General features: G+C 43.4%; 1 protein-coding gene across 1 annotated transcript in view; it reads left to right on the top strand.

Annotated features, from left to right (window-relative positions):
* Nucleotides 1-1,618: 1,618 nt before the first annotated feature.
* LOC311371314 (uncharacterized protein) overlaps nucleotides 1,619-14,841 on the top strand; it is a gene marked incomplete at its 3' end in the record, with an annotated part of 33,960 nt that continues 20,737 nt past the window's right edge. Inside the window, 13 exon segments of the mRNA XM_084489466.1 lie at nucleotides 1,619-1,812; nucleotides 1,915-1,955; nucleotides 2,892-3,007; nucleotides 3,118-3,159; nucleotides 4,226-4,322; nucleotides 5,044-5,160; nucleotides 5,893-6,009; nucleotides 7,708-7,813; nucleotides 9,487-9,590; nucleotides 11,240-11,356; nucleotides 13,006-13,122; nucleotides 14,427-14,499; nucleotides 14,780-14,793. Coding sequence (XP_084345592.1) covers nucleotides 4,240-4,322; nucleotides 5,044-5,160; nucleotides 5,893-6,009; nucleotides 7,708-7,813; nucleotides 9,487-9,590; nucleotides 11,240-11,356; nucleotides 13,006-13,122; nucleotides 14,427-14,499; nucleotides 14,780-14,793 — 848 coding nt within the window. The 5' untranslated portion in view covers nucleotides 1,619-1,812; nucleotides 1,915-1,955; nucleotides 2,892-3,007; nucleotides 3,118-3,159; nucleotides 4,226-4,239.

Below are 14,841 nucleotides of genomic sequence, written 5' to 3'. Positions count from 1 at the left end.
ACGTGCGCCTCCCAACAGATTGTCACCTTCCCGTCGAGCGGACGCAGCAGCGAGGGCTGTGATTGGTCCGCTCACTAAAACCCCGACGCAGAACCACAAAGGTTCAGGACTGCGTGGACGCGTCTGCGTGGTCGTTGCGTTGCGTGAACGTGGGACCATAAAGAGCCCTTTACTGCGGTCTAAAAGCAGCGTGATCCTCTTTAGTTCGTTAATGATTGATTAATGACAGATTAATGAAGGGTCATATATTCTCACTGTAATAATATATTCTAAATGAATCGGTTTACAGTCCAGGTTCAGTGTTCCCAGGTTCCTGCTTGTAACATATTTCAGCCATAATATTCTCCCATAGCCACTATACGGCAATTCACCAAGACGTCACACTATGTTCTTCTGGGTGGCAAAAGCCGATGCGTTCTCCGTTGGCACCACTAGTAAACAAACCCTTCCATGATCGAGAAAACAGAGTAAATGGCTTGAATTAATGATTTTCTTCTTGCGGGGTGCTACGGGACGTCTCATTAATATATATATATATATAATATATTATATTATATTAATATTGTTTTCGTCATCGTTTCAACTTCAGATCAACAACAATGTTTTGTTGACTGTGTGACATAGTCTTTATTGTTATTTATTTATTATTATTTATTATTATTATTTGTGTTTACAGCCGGCTGGATGGCTTCTGGTCAGTGGTAGCTGCTCGTTCTGCCACCCGGAAGTGTCGTTATGGCTATTGTTTACTAACATTCTGAAATGCCGTATACTGAGTAAACATAACATAAGCTGTAAGACTTGCGTCATAGATGAAGGGGGCGGGCTTTTAAAGCCACAGAACACGCCCACCTCTACCTGCCTATTTAACTCGGACTCCGCCATTTTAGGTCAGAATCTCTTGAGCGGCGTATCGATTAGATGTAAAGCTTAGAGACGCTCCACGCGTGTTATATACGATCCCTCTCCTTTTGTTTCATAGACGATAGACAATAGACCAATAACCTTAACAAAATAAAGTGAGTTAAAAGCGATCCTGTCTCGGCGGCCTTTCCTGGACTAAAATATCATAACATGCTGTAGAAGAGATATTGATCTCAGAGAAACAACCTGTCTGAATAAAGGAACATGGGTCAGAACATCAATAACTAGTTTCACTGTGTTGAGGGCGTTTTCATAAGGAACCTCTGGTCCAGGAACGGAACTGAACTCACATTGGGTTCTAATGGAAAACGCTTTGGATTCAAACATTCCCTGTTTTGAGCTGAAAGGACGACTTGTGACCGTCTCTTGGACTGTACACGTGTAGTGTGTTGTGGAGGTTTATTGGTCACATGAGTGACTTATTGTTGGTTTTATGAGCGTCGATAACGGTTTAGTACACTGATGTGAAAAATAAATCTGAAAAGTCCTCAGTCGTTTTCTTCTCCTTCAAAGTGATAAAAGTGATTCCTTAGCTTTTCATCCCATTGTATTTGGATACGTCGGGAGTCACGTGATTTCACAGCAGACGATACAAAGTACAGCAGAACTTAATAGCCTTGACGTAACTTTAGCTGCACTGTTTTAACCTCCAACGTGGTGATTGGGACCTGGTGGTTTTATAGCTTTATATGGACCTCCTCAACCCTTTGCTCTGTCTTATCTCATCACCTGATACAGTTCTGGGTGTGTGTTCTGGTGAAGCCCAGCCCTGACCGTCATAAAGGTTTAAGGTGGAGTTAGCTGTCGTTCAACGCCTCCTTCCTCATTCCATCTGTCTTCACTGAGGAGCAGCAGCTCAATCTTTACTCTCAGAACCTTTAGAACCGTGTGAGTGTTCTGTCTCCGTTCTAAACACTTCCTTTGTGTTTTGGTGAATGCCTGAATCTCTTCCTTCAACCCATCTTACTCTCCCTGCTTTTCTATTTTCAGACTTTGCGGGGCTGAACGCGTTTTCATCAAGAGAAGCTAAGGTACAGTTTGCTTAATGTCATGTTTTCTTCAGATTATTGGTCATGTATTCACAATGTATTAATGTATACTAAATCCTAAACCTGACTAGCTATATCACTGTCATCAGTATTATAATTAGTATTAATATATGCTGTAGTATTAAACCTGACTGAGAGAGAGAGAGAGAGAGAGAGAGGGGAGGGGGGAGAGGGACGTAGAGTGAGAGACACTCTACGTGAGAGATAAATCATTAATCTCTCTTTCTCTGTACTTTTGACTCTTGAGCTGCAATAACAAGTGATTCCACCGTGTGGGATTGATAAAGTTAATCTTATCTTACCTGCTTGTGGATGTTTTATTGGTAAATGGCCGTGTGTGTGTGTGTGCGTGTGTGTGCGTGCGTGCGTGTGTCTGTGTGTGTGTGTGTCTGTGTGTGTGTGTGAGGAGTACAGGTAAACCAGTTCTCCTCTGTAGTTAGTTAATGATTGATTGTTTTAATGACAGCTCTTACACGCAAGATACGCAACCGCGTGTACAAGAGGCAACCGCACTCAGGCCCAGTTGAGATTGTCTAGTGGGGGGGGGGGGGGGTCGTACTTGAGTACGGTACAGGGACACTCGGCCTAGTGTGAGTGGGGGGGGGGGGGGGGGGGGGGTCGTACTTGAGTACGGTACAGGGACACTTGGCCTAGTGTGAGTGCGCCCTTAAGGGCTGGTCATGGTCCCACGTTCACGCAAGGCAAGTCCGTCCTCGCGGACCCTCCTTGCGTCCACCGCGAGGGCCTGACGTGCGCCTCCCAACAAATTGTCACCTTCCGTCGAGGCGACGCAGCAGCGAGGGCTGTGATTGGTCCGCTCACTAAAACCCGAAGTGTGTGTGTGTGCATAAGGAGTACAGGTTAACCATTAATCCTCTTTAGTTGGTTAATGATTGATTAATGACAGCTCTTACTCAGGTCCAGGTCCAGGGTTAAGGTGGAGTTAGCTGTCGTTCAACGCCTCCTTCCTCATTCCATCTGTCTTCACTGAGGAGCAGCAGCTCAATCTTTACTCTCAGAACCTTTAGAACCGTGTGAGTGTTCTGTCTCCGTTCTAAACACTTCCTTTGTGTTTTGGTGAACGCCTGAATCTCTTCCTTCAACCCATCTTACTCTCCCTGCTTTTGTGTTTTTATATTTTCAGACTTTGCGGGGCTGAACACGTCTTCACCACAGAGAAGCTAAGGTACAGTTTGCTTAATGTCATGTTTTCTTAAGATTATTGGTGATATGTTTGCAATGTATTCATATATTCTAAATTAAACAGTTTTCAGTCCGATTTCAGTGTTCCCAGGTTCCTGCTGTAGAAGAGATATTGATCTCAGAGAGACAACCTGTCTGAATAAAGGAACAGGTGACCGTCTCTTGGACTGTACACGTGTAGTGTGTTGTGGAGGTTTATTGGTCACATGAGTGACTTATTGTTGGCTTTATGAGCGTCGATAACGGTTTAGTACACTGATCTTTACACTCTTGAGGCCAGTGACTCCACTCTGGGGAAGAGACGTTTCATTGGTTCCCGTTGTGAGGGAGCAACATTTCCTCCCACACTAATCACGGTCGGCCGTCTCTGATAGGACACCGCGTTATCAACTGCTCCCAGTCAGTCGTGGTCAGACCGTACCATCCGGCAGATAAAAGGGGGGAAACGGGAGTCTTTTGCAATTTTGTATTTAAAAAGAATATGTATGTAAATAATGGTAATAATGGTACGTCCCAGCTCTTATCTAGTCTCCCCATGGAGAGTTAACAATGGGTGATTGTCTCTTGGGCTGGGTAGACCTCAGTTCTCTGAATCCTCCTTCTTTATGAGTGTAGGGTTAGGGCCAAGTTATTTTTGTTTTGTGTTTTTTTTCTTATCATTCCATATTAACCCCTCTGCCTACACCCGCAGAACCCCACAGCAGCAGTTCAAAAGGGAAATATAGAATTGTCCTAATAATGATATGTATGAGATCTAGACATAGATAGTGATGGAGTGTGTAGATCTAGACAGTTAGTGATAGAGTGTGTAGATCTAGACATAGATAGTGATAGAGTGTATGAGATCTAGACATAGATAGTGATAGAGTGTGTGTGTGTGTGTGTGTGTGTGTGTGTGTGTGTGTGTGTGTGTGTGTGTGTGTGTGTGTGTGTGTGTGTGTGTGTGTGTGTCAGAGAGGAGGAGGATATACAGTCTTCTCTACAAGAATGTCCTGTCTGGTACCCAAATACAATCCACAGAAACAATATGGAGTTGTGTTTGTGTCCAGGTCTCCAGTCTGCTATGGATGAGGAGAGGGAGGAGGGGGGTCCTACCTCTAAGACCACTCTGTCTTGGGAACATGGCCGCCAGAGCAAAGCCAAGAGGTAAGAAGAGGATCTCTCTGTCTGTGACTGTTGTCCATCTCAGAGTTAGTAGTAGTTCTTCTCAGATCTCAGGCGCCGCGGCCAGCATTGGTTCATGACAGTACTGGACATATCTCCATGTCCCATTTCCCCCTTTGATGGCATTATCATTATTCTGTTTAATGTAGGCATTTTCGTTATGACATGGATAGCAAGCATAACAACAAAATCTAATCGCTAGTTAGCGAACATGCTAACTAGCGATCTTTACAACATGGATGATGGTTCATGACAGTACTGGACATATCTCCATGTCCCAACAACAATGACATCCATATGTTCCATGTTCTAGGTTGAAGATAAGCTTTAATCCACCTACCAAGTAATGCAATAGTGATCTCATGATCTCATCTCTTATGTTTACATTTAACACTGCAAATGTTTTTAGAACACTTTTTTGTAGCACATGTTTTTGAGCACTTTATAATTGATAATTGTTAAGTTTTCATTGTGATGTTCATTTTCATTCGGACTTATATTTTTATTTATTTGAGTTTTCCATGGTTGTGTTGACATTCCTTTTCCCTGTCTGCCTACAATCAGGGGAAGGTTAAGTTTAAAATAAAACTGTTTACGTTTATATTTTTCGACCGATGTGAAACACTTATATAAGGAGTTATCAGAGATTATAAAAATACAGCATCTATCAAACGTCCATAAATCCTGGTTCTTGTTTTTCTAGAAGAGTCCAGCAGCAGAGAGCAGACTCCCCTGGACCCAGCTGTGTCTCCATGAAGAGTGACTGGTCTATGAATAAACCTCCTGTCTTTAAAGATGGACGCCCCTCCAGAGAGAAGAGGTAGGAGTTTCAAACAGACGATAAAAACAGACCAGTTAAATGTTATCAGACTCTACTGATACTCTCTCACAATCAATCATTAACTAACTGAAGAGGATTACAGTTTACCTGTACTCCTTACACACACACACACACACACACACACACACACACACACACACACACACACACACACACACACACACACACACACACACACACACACACAAAGTATGAATCCCACACAAGGGGAATCTCTCTTGTTATTGCAGCTCAAAAAGAGACATTAAGTGATGAATAAAAAATACAAAATGAATGTAAAAATTAAATGAAGATACAAAATGTAGAATAATAACTAAATAAATACAATTACACAGAATACTTGCACAGTATAAATATAAACTCTCTCTCTTTAGTGATGTGGTTGACATGGTGGTAATGAGAGGAGGGATAAGGCTGTTTTAGTGATGTGGTTGACATGGTGATAATGAGAGGAGGGATAAGGCTGTTTTAGTGATGTGGTTGACATGGTGGTAATGAGAGGAGGGATAAGGCTGTTTTAGTGATGTGGTTGACATTGTGGTAATGAGAGGAGGGATAAGACTGTTTTAGTGATGTGGTTGACATGGTGGTAATGAGAGGAGGGATAAGGCTGTTTTAGTGATGTGGTTGACATAGTGATAATGAGAGGAGGGATAAGGCTGTTTTAGTGATGTTGTTGACATGGTGTGATGCTGGTTCTTGTTTTTCTAGAAGAGTCCAGCAGCAGAGAGCAGACTCCCCTGGACCCAGCTGTGTCTCCATGAAGAGTGACAAATCTATGGGTCATCCTCCTAAATTTAAAGATGGACGCCCCTCCAGAGAGGAGAGGTAGGAGTTTCAAACAGACGATAAAAACAGACCAGTTAAATGTTATTATACTATATGCTCTGCTCTATGGATATACCTATACCTATACTTTAAAGATGGAAATCAGTCTATTAATAAGAGGTGAAGATTTAAACAGTGACCAGTCAGAGGTGGTGGTAATGAGAGGAGGGATAAGGCTGTTTTAGTGATGTGGTTGACATGGTGATAATGAGAGGAGGGATAAGGCTGTTTTAGTGATGTGGTTGACATGGTGATAATGAGAGGAGGGATAAGGCTGTTTTAGTGATGTGGTTGACATGGTGATAATGAGAGGAGGGATAAGGCTGTTTTAGTGATGTGGTTGACATGGTGGTAATGAGAGGAGGGGTAAGGCTATTTTAGTGATGTGGCTGACATGGTGGTAATGAGAGGAGGGATAAGGCTGTTTTAGTGATGTGGTTGACATGGTGGTAATGAGAGGAGGGATAAGGCTGTTTTAGTGATGTGGTTGACATGGTGATAATGAGAGGAGGGGTAAGGCTTTTTCAGTGATGTGGTTGACATATTGGTAATGAGAGGAGGGATAAGGATGTTTTTGGGATGTGGTTGACATGGTGATAATGAGAGGAGGGATAAGGCTGTTTCAGTGATGTGGTTGACATGGTGATAATGCGAGGAGGGATAAGGGTGTTTCGGTGATGTGGTTGACATGGTGATAATGAGAGGAGGGATAAGGCTGTTTTAGTGATGTGGTTGACATGGTGGTAATGAGAGGAGGGATAAGGCTGTTTTAGTGATGTGGTTGACATGGTGATAATGAGAGGAGGGATAAGGCTGTTTTAGTGATGTGGTTAACATGGTGGTAATGAGAGGAGGGATAAGGCTGTTTTAGTGATGTGGTTGACATGGTGATAATGAGAGGAGGGATAAGGCTGTTTTAGTGATGTGTTTGACATGGTGGTAATGAGAGGAGGGATAAGGCTGTTTTAGTGATGTGGTTGACATGGTGATAATGAGAGGAGGGGTAAGGCTGTTTCAGTGATGTGGTTGACATGGTGATAATGCGAGGAGGGATAAGGGTGTTTCAGTGATGTGGTTGACATGGTGATAATGAGAGGAGGGGTAAGGCTGTTTCAGTGATGTGGTTGACATGGTGATAATGCGAGGAGGGATAAGGGTGTTTCAGTGATGTGGTTGACATGGTGATAATAAGAGGAGGGGTAAGGCTGTTTTAGTGATGTGGTTGACATGGTGATAATGAGAGGAGGGGTAAGGCTGTTTTAGTGACGTGGTTGACATGGTGGTAATGAGAGGAGGGATAAGGCTGTTTTAGTGACGTGGTTGACATGGTGATAATGAGAGGAGGGATAAGGCTGTTTTAGTGATGTGGTTAACATGGTGGTAATGAGAGGAGGGATAAGGCTGTTTTAGTGATGTGGTTGACATGGTGATAATGAGAGGAGGGATAAGGCTGTTTTAGTGATGTGGTTGACATGGTGGTAATGAGAGGAGGGATAAGGCTGTTTTAGTGATGTGGTTGACATTGTGGTAATGAGAGGAGGGATAAGACTGTTTTAGTGATGTGGTTGACATGGTGGTAATGAGAGGAGGGATAAGGCTGTTTTAGTGATGTGGTTGACATAGTGATAATGAGAGGAGGGATAAGGCTGTTTTAGTGATGTTGTTGACATGGTGTGATGCTGGTTCTTGTTTTTCTAGAAGAGTCCAGCAGCAGAGAGCAGACTCCCCTGGACCCAGCTGTGTCTCCATGAAGAGTGACAAATCTATGGGTCATCCTCCTAAATTTAAAGATGGACGCCCCTCCAGAGAGGAGAGGTAGGAGTTTCAAACAGACGATAAAAACAGACCAGTTAAATGTTATTATACTATATGCTCTGCTCTATGGATATACCTATACCTATACTTTAAAGATGGAAATCAGTCTATTAAGAAGAGGTGAAGATTTAAACAGTGACCAGTCAGAGGTGGTGGTAATGAGAGGAGGGATAAGGCTGTTTTAGTGATGTGGTTGACATGGTGATAATGAGAGGAGGGATAAGGCTGTTTTAGTGATGTGGTTGACATGGTGATAATGAGAGGAGGGATAAGGCTGTTTTAGTGATGTGGTTGACATGGTGGTAATGAGAGGAGGGGTAAGGCTATTTTAGTGATGTGGTTGACATGGTGGTAATGAGAGGAGGGATAAGGCTGTTTTAGTGATGTGGTTGACATGGTGGTAATGAGAGGAGGGATAAGGCTGTTTTAGTGATGTGGTTGACATGGTGATAATGAGAGGAGGGGTAAGGCTTTTTCAGTGATGTGGTTGACATATTGGTAATGAGAGGAGGGATAAGGATGTTTTTGGGATGTGGTTGACATGGTGATAATGAGAGAAGGGATAAGGCTGTTTCAGTGATGTGGTTGACATGGTGATAATGCGAGGAGGGATAAGGGTGTTTCGGTGATGTGGTTGACATGGTGATAATGAGAGGAGGGATAAGGCTGTTTTAGTGATGTGGTTGACATGGTGGTAATGAGAGGAGGGATAAGGCTGTTTTAGTGATGTGGTTGACATGGTGATAATGAGAGGAGGGATAAGGCTGTTTTAGTGATGTGGTTAACATGGTGGTAATGAGAGGAGGGATAAGGCTGTTTTAGTGATGTGGTTGACATGGTGATAATGAGAGGAGGGATAAGGCTGTTTTAGTGATGTGTTTGACATGGTGGTAATGAGAGGAGGGATAAGGCTGTTTTAGTGATGTGGTTGACATGGTGATAATGAGAGGAGGGGTAAGGCTGTTTCAGTGATGTGGTTGACATGGTGATAATGCGAGGAGGGATAAGGGTGTTTCAGTGATGTGGTTGACATGGTGATAATGAGAGGAGGGGTAAGGCTGTTTCAGTGATGTGGTTGACATGGTGATAATGCGAGGAGGGATAAGGGTGTTTCAGTGATGTGGTTGACATGGTGATAATAAGAGGAGGGGTAAGGCTGTTTTAGTGATGTGGTTGACATGGTGATAATGAGAGGAGGGGTAAGGCTGTTTTAGTGACGTGGTTGACATGGTGGTAATGAGAGGAGGGATAAGGCTGTTTTAGTGACGTGGTTGACATGGTGATAATGAGAGGAGGGATAAGGCTGTTTTAGTGATGTGGTTAACATGGTGGTAATGAGAGGAGGGATAAGGCTGTTTTAGTGATGTGGTTGACATGGTGATAATGAGAGGAGGGATAAGGCTGTTTTAGTGATGTGGTTGACATGGTGGTAATGAGAGGAGGGATAAGGCTGTTTTAGTGATGTGGTTGACATTGTGGTAATGAGAGGAGGGATAAGACTGTTTTAGTGATGTGGTTGACATGGTGGTAATGAGAGGAGGGATAAGGCTGTTTTAGTGATGTGGTTGACATAGTGATAATGAGAGGAGGGATAAGGCTGTTTTAGTGATGTTGTTGACATGGTGTGATGCTGGTTCTTGTTTTTCTAGAAGAGTCCAGCAGCAGAGAGCAGACTCCCCTGGACCCAGCTGTGTCTCCATGAAGAGTGACAAATCTATGGGTCATCCTCCTAAATTTAAAGATGGACGCCCCTCCAGAGAGGAGAGGTAGGAGTTTCAAACAGACGATAAAAACAGACCAGTTAAATGTTATTATACTATATGCTCTGCTCTATGGATATACCTATACCTATACTTTAAAGATGGAAATCAGTCTATTAATAAGAGGTGAAGATTTAAACAGTGACCAGTCAGAGGTGGTGGTAATGAGAGGAGGGATAAGGCTGTTTTAGTGATGTGGTTGACATGGTGATAATGAGAGGAGGGATAAGGCTGTTTTAGTGATGTGGTTGACATGGTGATAATGAGAGGAGGGATAAGGCTGTTTTAGTGATGTGGTTGACATGGTGATAATGAGAGGAGGGATAAGGCTGTTTTAGTGATGTGGTTGACATGGTGGTAATGAGAGGAGGGGTAAGGCTATTTTAGTGATGTGGTTGACATGGTGGTAATGAGAGGAGGGATAAGGCTGTTTTAGTGATGTGGTTGACATGGTGGTAATGAGAGGAGGGATAAGGCTGTTTTAGTGATGTGGTTGACATGGTGATAATGAGAGGAGGGGTAAGGCTTTTTCAGTGATGTGGTTGACATATTGGTAATGAGAGGAGGGATAAGGATGTTTTTGGGATGTGGTTGACATGGTGATAATGAGAGGAGGGATAAGGCTGTTTCAGTGATGTGGTTGACATGGTGATAATGCGAGGAGGGATAAGGGTGTTTCGGTGATGTGGTTGACATGGTGATAATGAGAGGAGGGATAAGGCTGTTTTAGTGATGTGGTTGACATGGTGGTAATGAGAGGAGGGATAAGGCTGTTTTAGTGATGTGGTTGACATGGTGATAATGAGAGGAGGGATAAGGCTGTTTTAGTGATGTGGTTAACATGGTGGTAATGAGAGGAGGGATAAGGCTGTTTTAGTGATGTGGTTGACATGGTGATAATGAGAGGAGGGATAAGGCTGTTTTAGTGATGTGTTTGACATGGTGGTAATGAGAGGAGGGATAAGGCTGTTTTAGTGATGTGGTTGACATGGTGATAATGAGAGGAGGGGTAAGGCTGTTTCAGTGATGTGGTTGACATGGTGATAATGCGAGGAGGGATAAGGGTGTTTCAGTGATGTGGTTGACATGGTGATAATGAGAGGAGGGGTAAGGCTGTTTCAGTGATGTGGTTGACATGGTGATAATGCGAGGAGGGATAAGGGTGTTTCAGTGATGTGGTTGACATGGTGATAATGAGAGGAGGGGTAAGGCTGTTTTAGTGACGTGGTTGACATGGTGGTAATGAGAGGAGGGATAAGGCTGTTTTAGTGACGTGGTTGACATGGTGATAATGAGAGGAGGGATAAGGCTGTTTTAGTGATGTGGTTAACATGGTGGTAATGAGAGGAGGGATAAGGCTGTTTTAGTGATGTGGTTGACATGGTGATAATGAGAGGAGGGATAAGGCTGTTTTAGTGATGTGGTTGACATGGTGGTAATGAGAGGAGGGATAAGGCTGTTTTAGTGATGTGGTTGACATTGTGGTAATGAGAGGAGGGATAAGACTGTTTTAGTGATGTGGTTGACATGGTGGTAATGAGAGGAGGGATAAGGCTGTTTTAGTGATGTGGTTGACATAGTGATAATGAGAGGAGGGATAAGGCTGTTTTAGTGATGTTGTTGACATGGTGTGATGCTGGTTCTTGTTTTTCTAGAAGAGTCCAGCAGCAGAGAGCAGACTCCCCTGGACCCAGCTGTGTCTCCATGAAGAGTGACAAATCTATGGGTCATCCTCCTAAATTTAAAGATGGACGCCCCTCCAGAGAGGAGAGGTAGGAGTTTCAAACAGACGATAAAAACAGACCAGTTAAATGTTATTATACTATATGCTCTGCTCTATGGATATACCTATACCTATACTTTAAAGATGGAAATCAGTCTATTAAGAAGAGGTGAAGATTTAAACAGTGACCAGTCAGAGGTGGTGGTAATGAGAGGAGGGATAAGGCTGTTTTAGTGATGTGGTTGACATGGTGATAATGAGAGGAGGGATAAGGCTGTTTTAGTGATGTGGTTGACATGGTGATAATGAGAGGAGGGATAAGGCTGTTTTAGTGATGTGGTTGACATGGTGGTAATGAGAGGAGGGGTAAGGCTATTTTAGTGATGTGGCTGACATGGTGGTAATGAGAGGAGGGATAAGGCTGTTTTAGTGATGTGGTTGACATGGTGGTAATGAGAGGAGGGATAAGGCTGTTTTAGTGATGTGGTTGACATGGTGATAATGAGAGGAGGGGTAAGGCTTTTTCAGTGATGTGGTTGACATATTGGTAATGAGAGGAGGGATAAGGATGTTTTTGGGATGTGGTTGACATGGTGATAATGAGAGGAGGGATAAGGCTGTTTCAGTGATGTGGTTGACATGGTGATAATGCGAGGAGGGATAAGGGTGTTTCGGTGATGTGGTTGACATGGTGATAATGAGAGGAGGGATAAGGCTGTTTTAGTGATGTGGTTGACATGGTGGTAATGAGAGGAGGGATAAGGCTGTTTTAGTGATGTGGTTGACATGGTGATAATGAGAGGAGGGATAAGGCTGTTTTAGTGATGTGGTTAACATGGTGGTAATGAGAGGAGGGATAAGGCTGTTTTAGTGATGTGGTTGACATGGTGATAATGAGAGGAGGGATAAGGCTGTTTTAGTGATGTGTTTGACATGGTGGTAATGAGAGGAGGGATAAGGCTGTTTTAGTGATGTGGTTGACATGGTGATAATGAGAGGAGGGGTAAGGCTGTTTCAGTGATGTGGTTGACATGGTGATAATGCGAGGAGGGATAAGGGTGTTTCAGTGATGTGGTTGACATGGTGATAATGAGAGGAGGGGTAAGGCTGTTTCAGTGATGTGGTTGACATGGTGATAATGCGAGGAGGGATAAGGGTGTTTCAGTGATGTGGTTGACATGGTGATAATAAGAGGAGGGGTAAGGCTGTTTTAGTGATGTGGTTGACATGGTGATAATGAGAGGAGGGGTAAGGCTGTTTTAGTGACGTGGTTGACATGGTGGTAATGAGAGGAGGGATAAGGCTGTTTTAGTGACGTGGTTGACATGGTTATAATGAGAGGAGGGATAAGGCTGTTTTAGTGATGTGGTTAACATGGTGGTAATGAGAGGAGGGATAAGGCTGTTTTAGTGATGTGGTTGACATGGTGATAATGAGAGGAGGGATAAGGCTGTTTTAGTGATGTGGTTGACATGGTGGTAATGAGAGGAGGGATAAGGCTGTTTTAGTGATGTGGTTGACATTGTGGTAATGAGAGGAGGGATAAGACTGTTTTAGTGATGTGGTTGACATGGTGGTAATGAGAGGAGGGATAAGGCTGTTTTAGTGATGTGGTTGACATAGTGATAATGAGAGGAGGGATAAGGCTGTTTTAGTGATGTTGTTGACATGGTGTGATGCTGGTTCTTGTTTTTCTAGAAGAGTCCAGCAGCAGAGAGCAGACTCCCCTGGACCCAGCTGTGTCTCCATGAAGAGTGACAAATCTATGGGTCATCCTCCTAAATTTAAAGATGGACGCCCCTCCAGAGAGGAGAGGTAGGAGTTTCAAACAGACGATAAAAACAGACCAGTTAAATGTTATTATACTATATGCTCTGCTCTATGGATATACCTATACCTATACTTTAAAGATGGAAATCAGTCTATTAAGAAGAGGTGAAGATTTAAACAGTGACCAGTCAGAGGTGGTGGTAATGAGGAGGGATAAGGCTGTTTTAGTGATGTGGTTGACATGGTGATAATGAGAGGAGGGATAAGGCTGTTTTAGTGATGTGGTTGACATGGTGATAATGAGAGGAGGGATAAGGCTGTTTTAGTGATGTGGTTGACATGGTGGTAATGAGAGGAGGGGTAAGGCTATTTTAGTGATGTGGTTGACATGGTGGTAATGAGAGGAGGGATAAGGCTGTTTTAGTGATGTGGTTGACATGGTGGTAATGAGAGGAGGGATAAGGCTGTTTTAGTGATGTGGTTGACATGGTGATAATGAGAGGAGGGGTAAGGCTTTTTCAGTGATGTGGTTGACATATTGGTAATGAGAGGAGGGATAAGGATGTTTTTGGGATGTGGTTGACATGGTGATAATGAGAGGAGGGATAAGGCTGTTTTAGTGATGTGGTTGACATGGTGGTAATGAGAGGAGGGATAAGGCTGTTTTAGTGATGTGGTTGACATGGTGATAATGAGAGGAGGGATAAGGCTGTTTTAGTGATGTGGTTAACATGGTGGTAATGAGAGGAGGGATAAGGCTGTTTCCGTGATGTGGTTGACATGGTGATAATGAGAGGAGGGATAAGGCTGTTTTAGTGATGTAGTTGACATGGTGGTAATGAGAGGAGGGATAAGGCTGTTTTAGTGATGTGGTTGACATGGTGATAATGAGAGGAGGGATAAGGCTGTTTTAGTGATGTGGTTAACATGGTGGTAATGAGAGGAGGGATAAGGCTGTTTTAGTGATGTGGTTGACATGGTGATAATGAGAGGAGGGATAAGGCTGTTTTAGTGATGTGTTTGACATGGTGGTAATGAGAGGAGGGATAAGGCTGTTTTAGTGATGTGGTTGACATGGTGATAATGAGAGGAGGGGTAAGGCTGTTTCAGTGATGTGGTTGACATGGTGATAATGCGAGGAGGGATAAGGGTGTTTCAGTGATGTGGTTGACATGGTGATAATGAGAGGAGGGGTAAGGCTGTTTCAGTGATGTGGTTGACATGGTGATAATGAGAGGAGGGGTAAGGCTGTTTTAGTGACGTGGTTGACATGGTGGTAATGAGAGGAGGGATAAGGCTGTTTTAGTGACGTGGTTGACATGGTGTGATCCTGGTTCATGTTTTTCTAGAAGAGTCCAGCAGCAGAGAGCAGACTCCCCTGGACCCAGCTGTGTCTCCATGAAGAGTGACTGGTCTATGGATATACCTCCTGTCTTTAAAGATGGACGCCCCTCCAGAGAGGAGAGGTAGGAGTTTCAAACAGACCATGACAACAGACCAGTTGGTTGTTATCAGACTCTACTGATACTCTCTCTCACAATCAATCATTAACTAACTGAAGAGGATTAGTTTACCTGTACTCCTTACACACACACACACACACACACACACACAAAGACATTTACCAATAAAACATTCACAAGCAGAAGATATGATCAACTTTATGAATCCCACACAAGGGGAATCTCTCTTGTTATTGCAGCTCAAGAGTCAAAAGTACAGCGAAAGAGAGATTAAGGGATGAATAAGACACAAAATAACTCA

This window comes from Micromesistius poutassou (genome assembly GCF_964030765.1).
Source record: "Micromesistius poutassou genome assembly, contig: SCAFFOLD_3286, whole genome shotgun sequence".
NCBI classification, from domain to species: Eukaryota; Metazoa; Chordata; class Actinopteri; order Gadiformes; family Gadidae; genus Micromesistius; species Micromesistius poutassou.
Note: the sequence above shows the minus strand (reverse complement) of the source record. Positions and strands in the feature narration are given on the sequence as shown.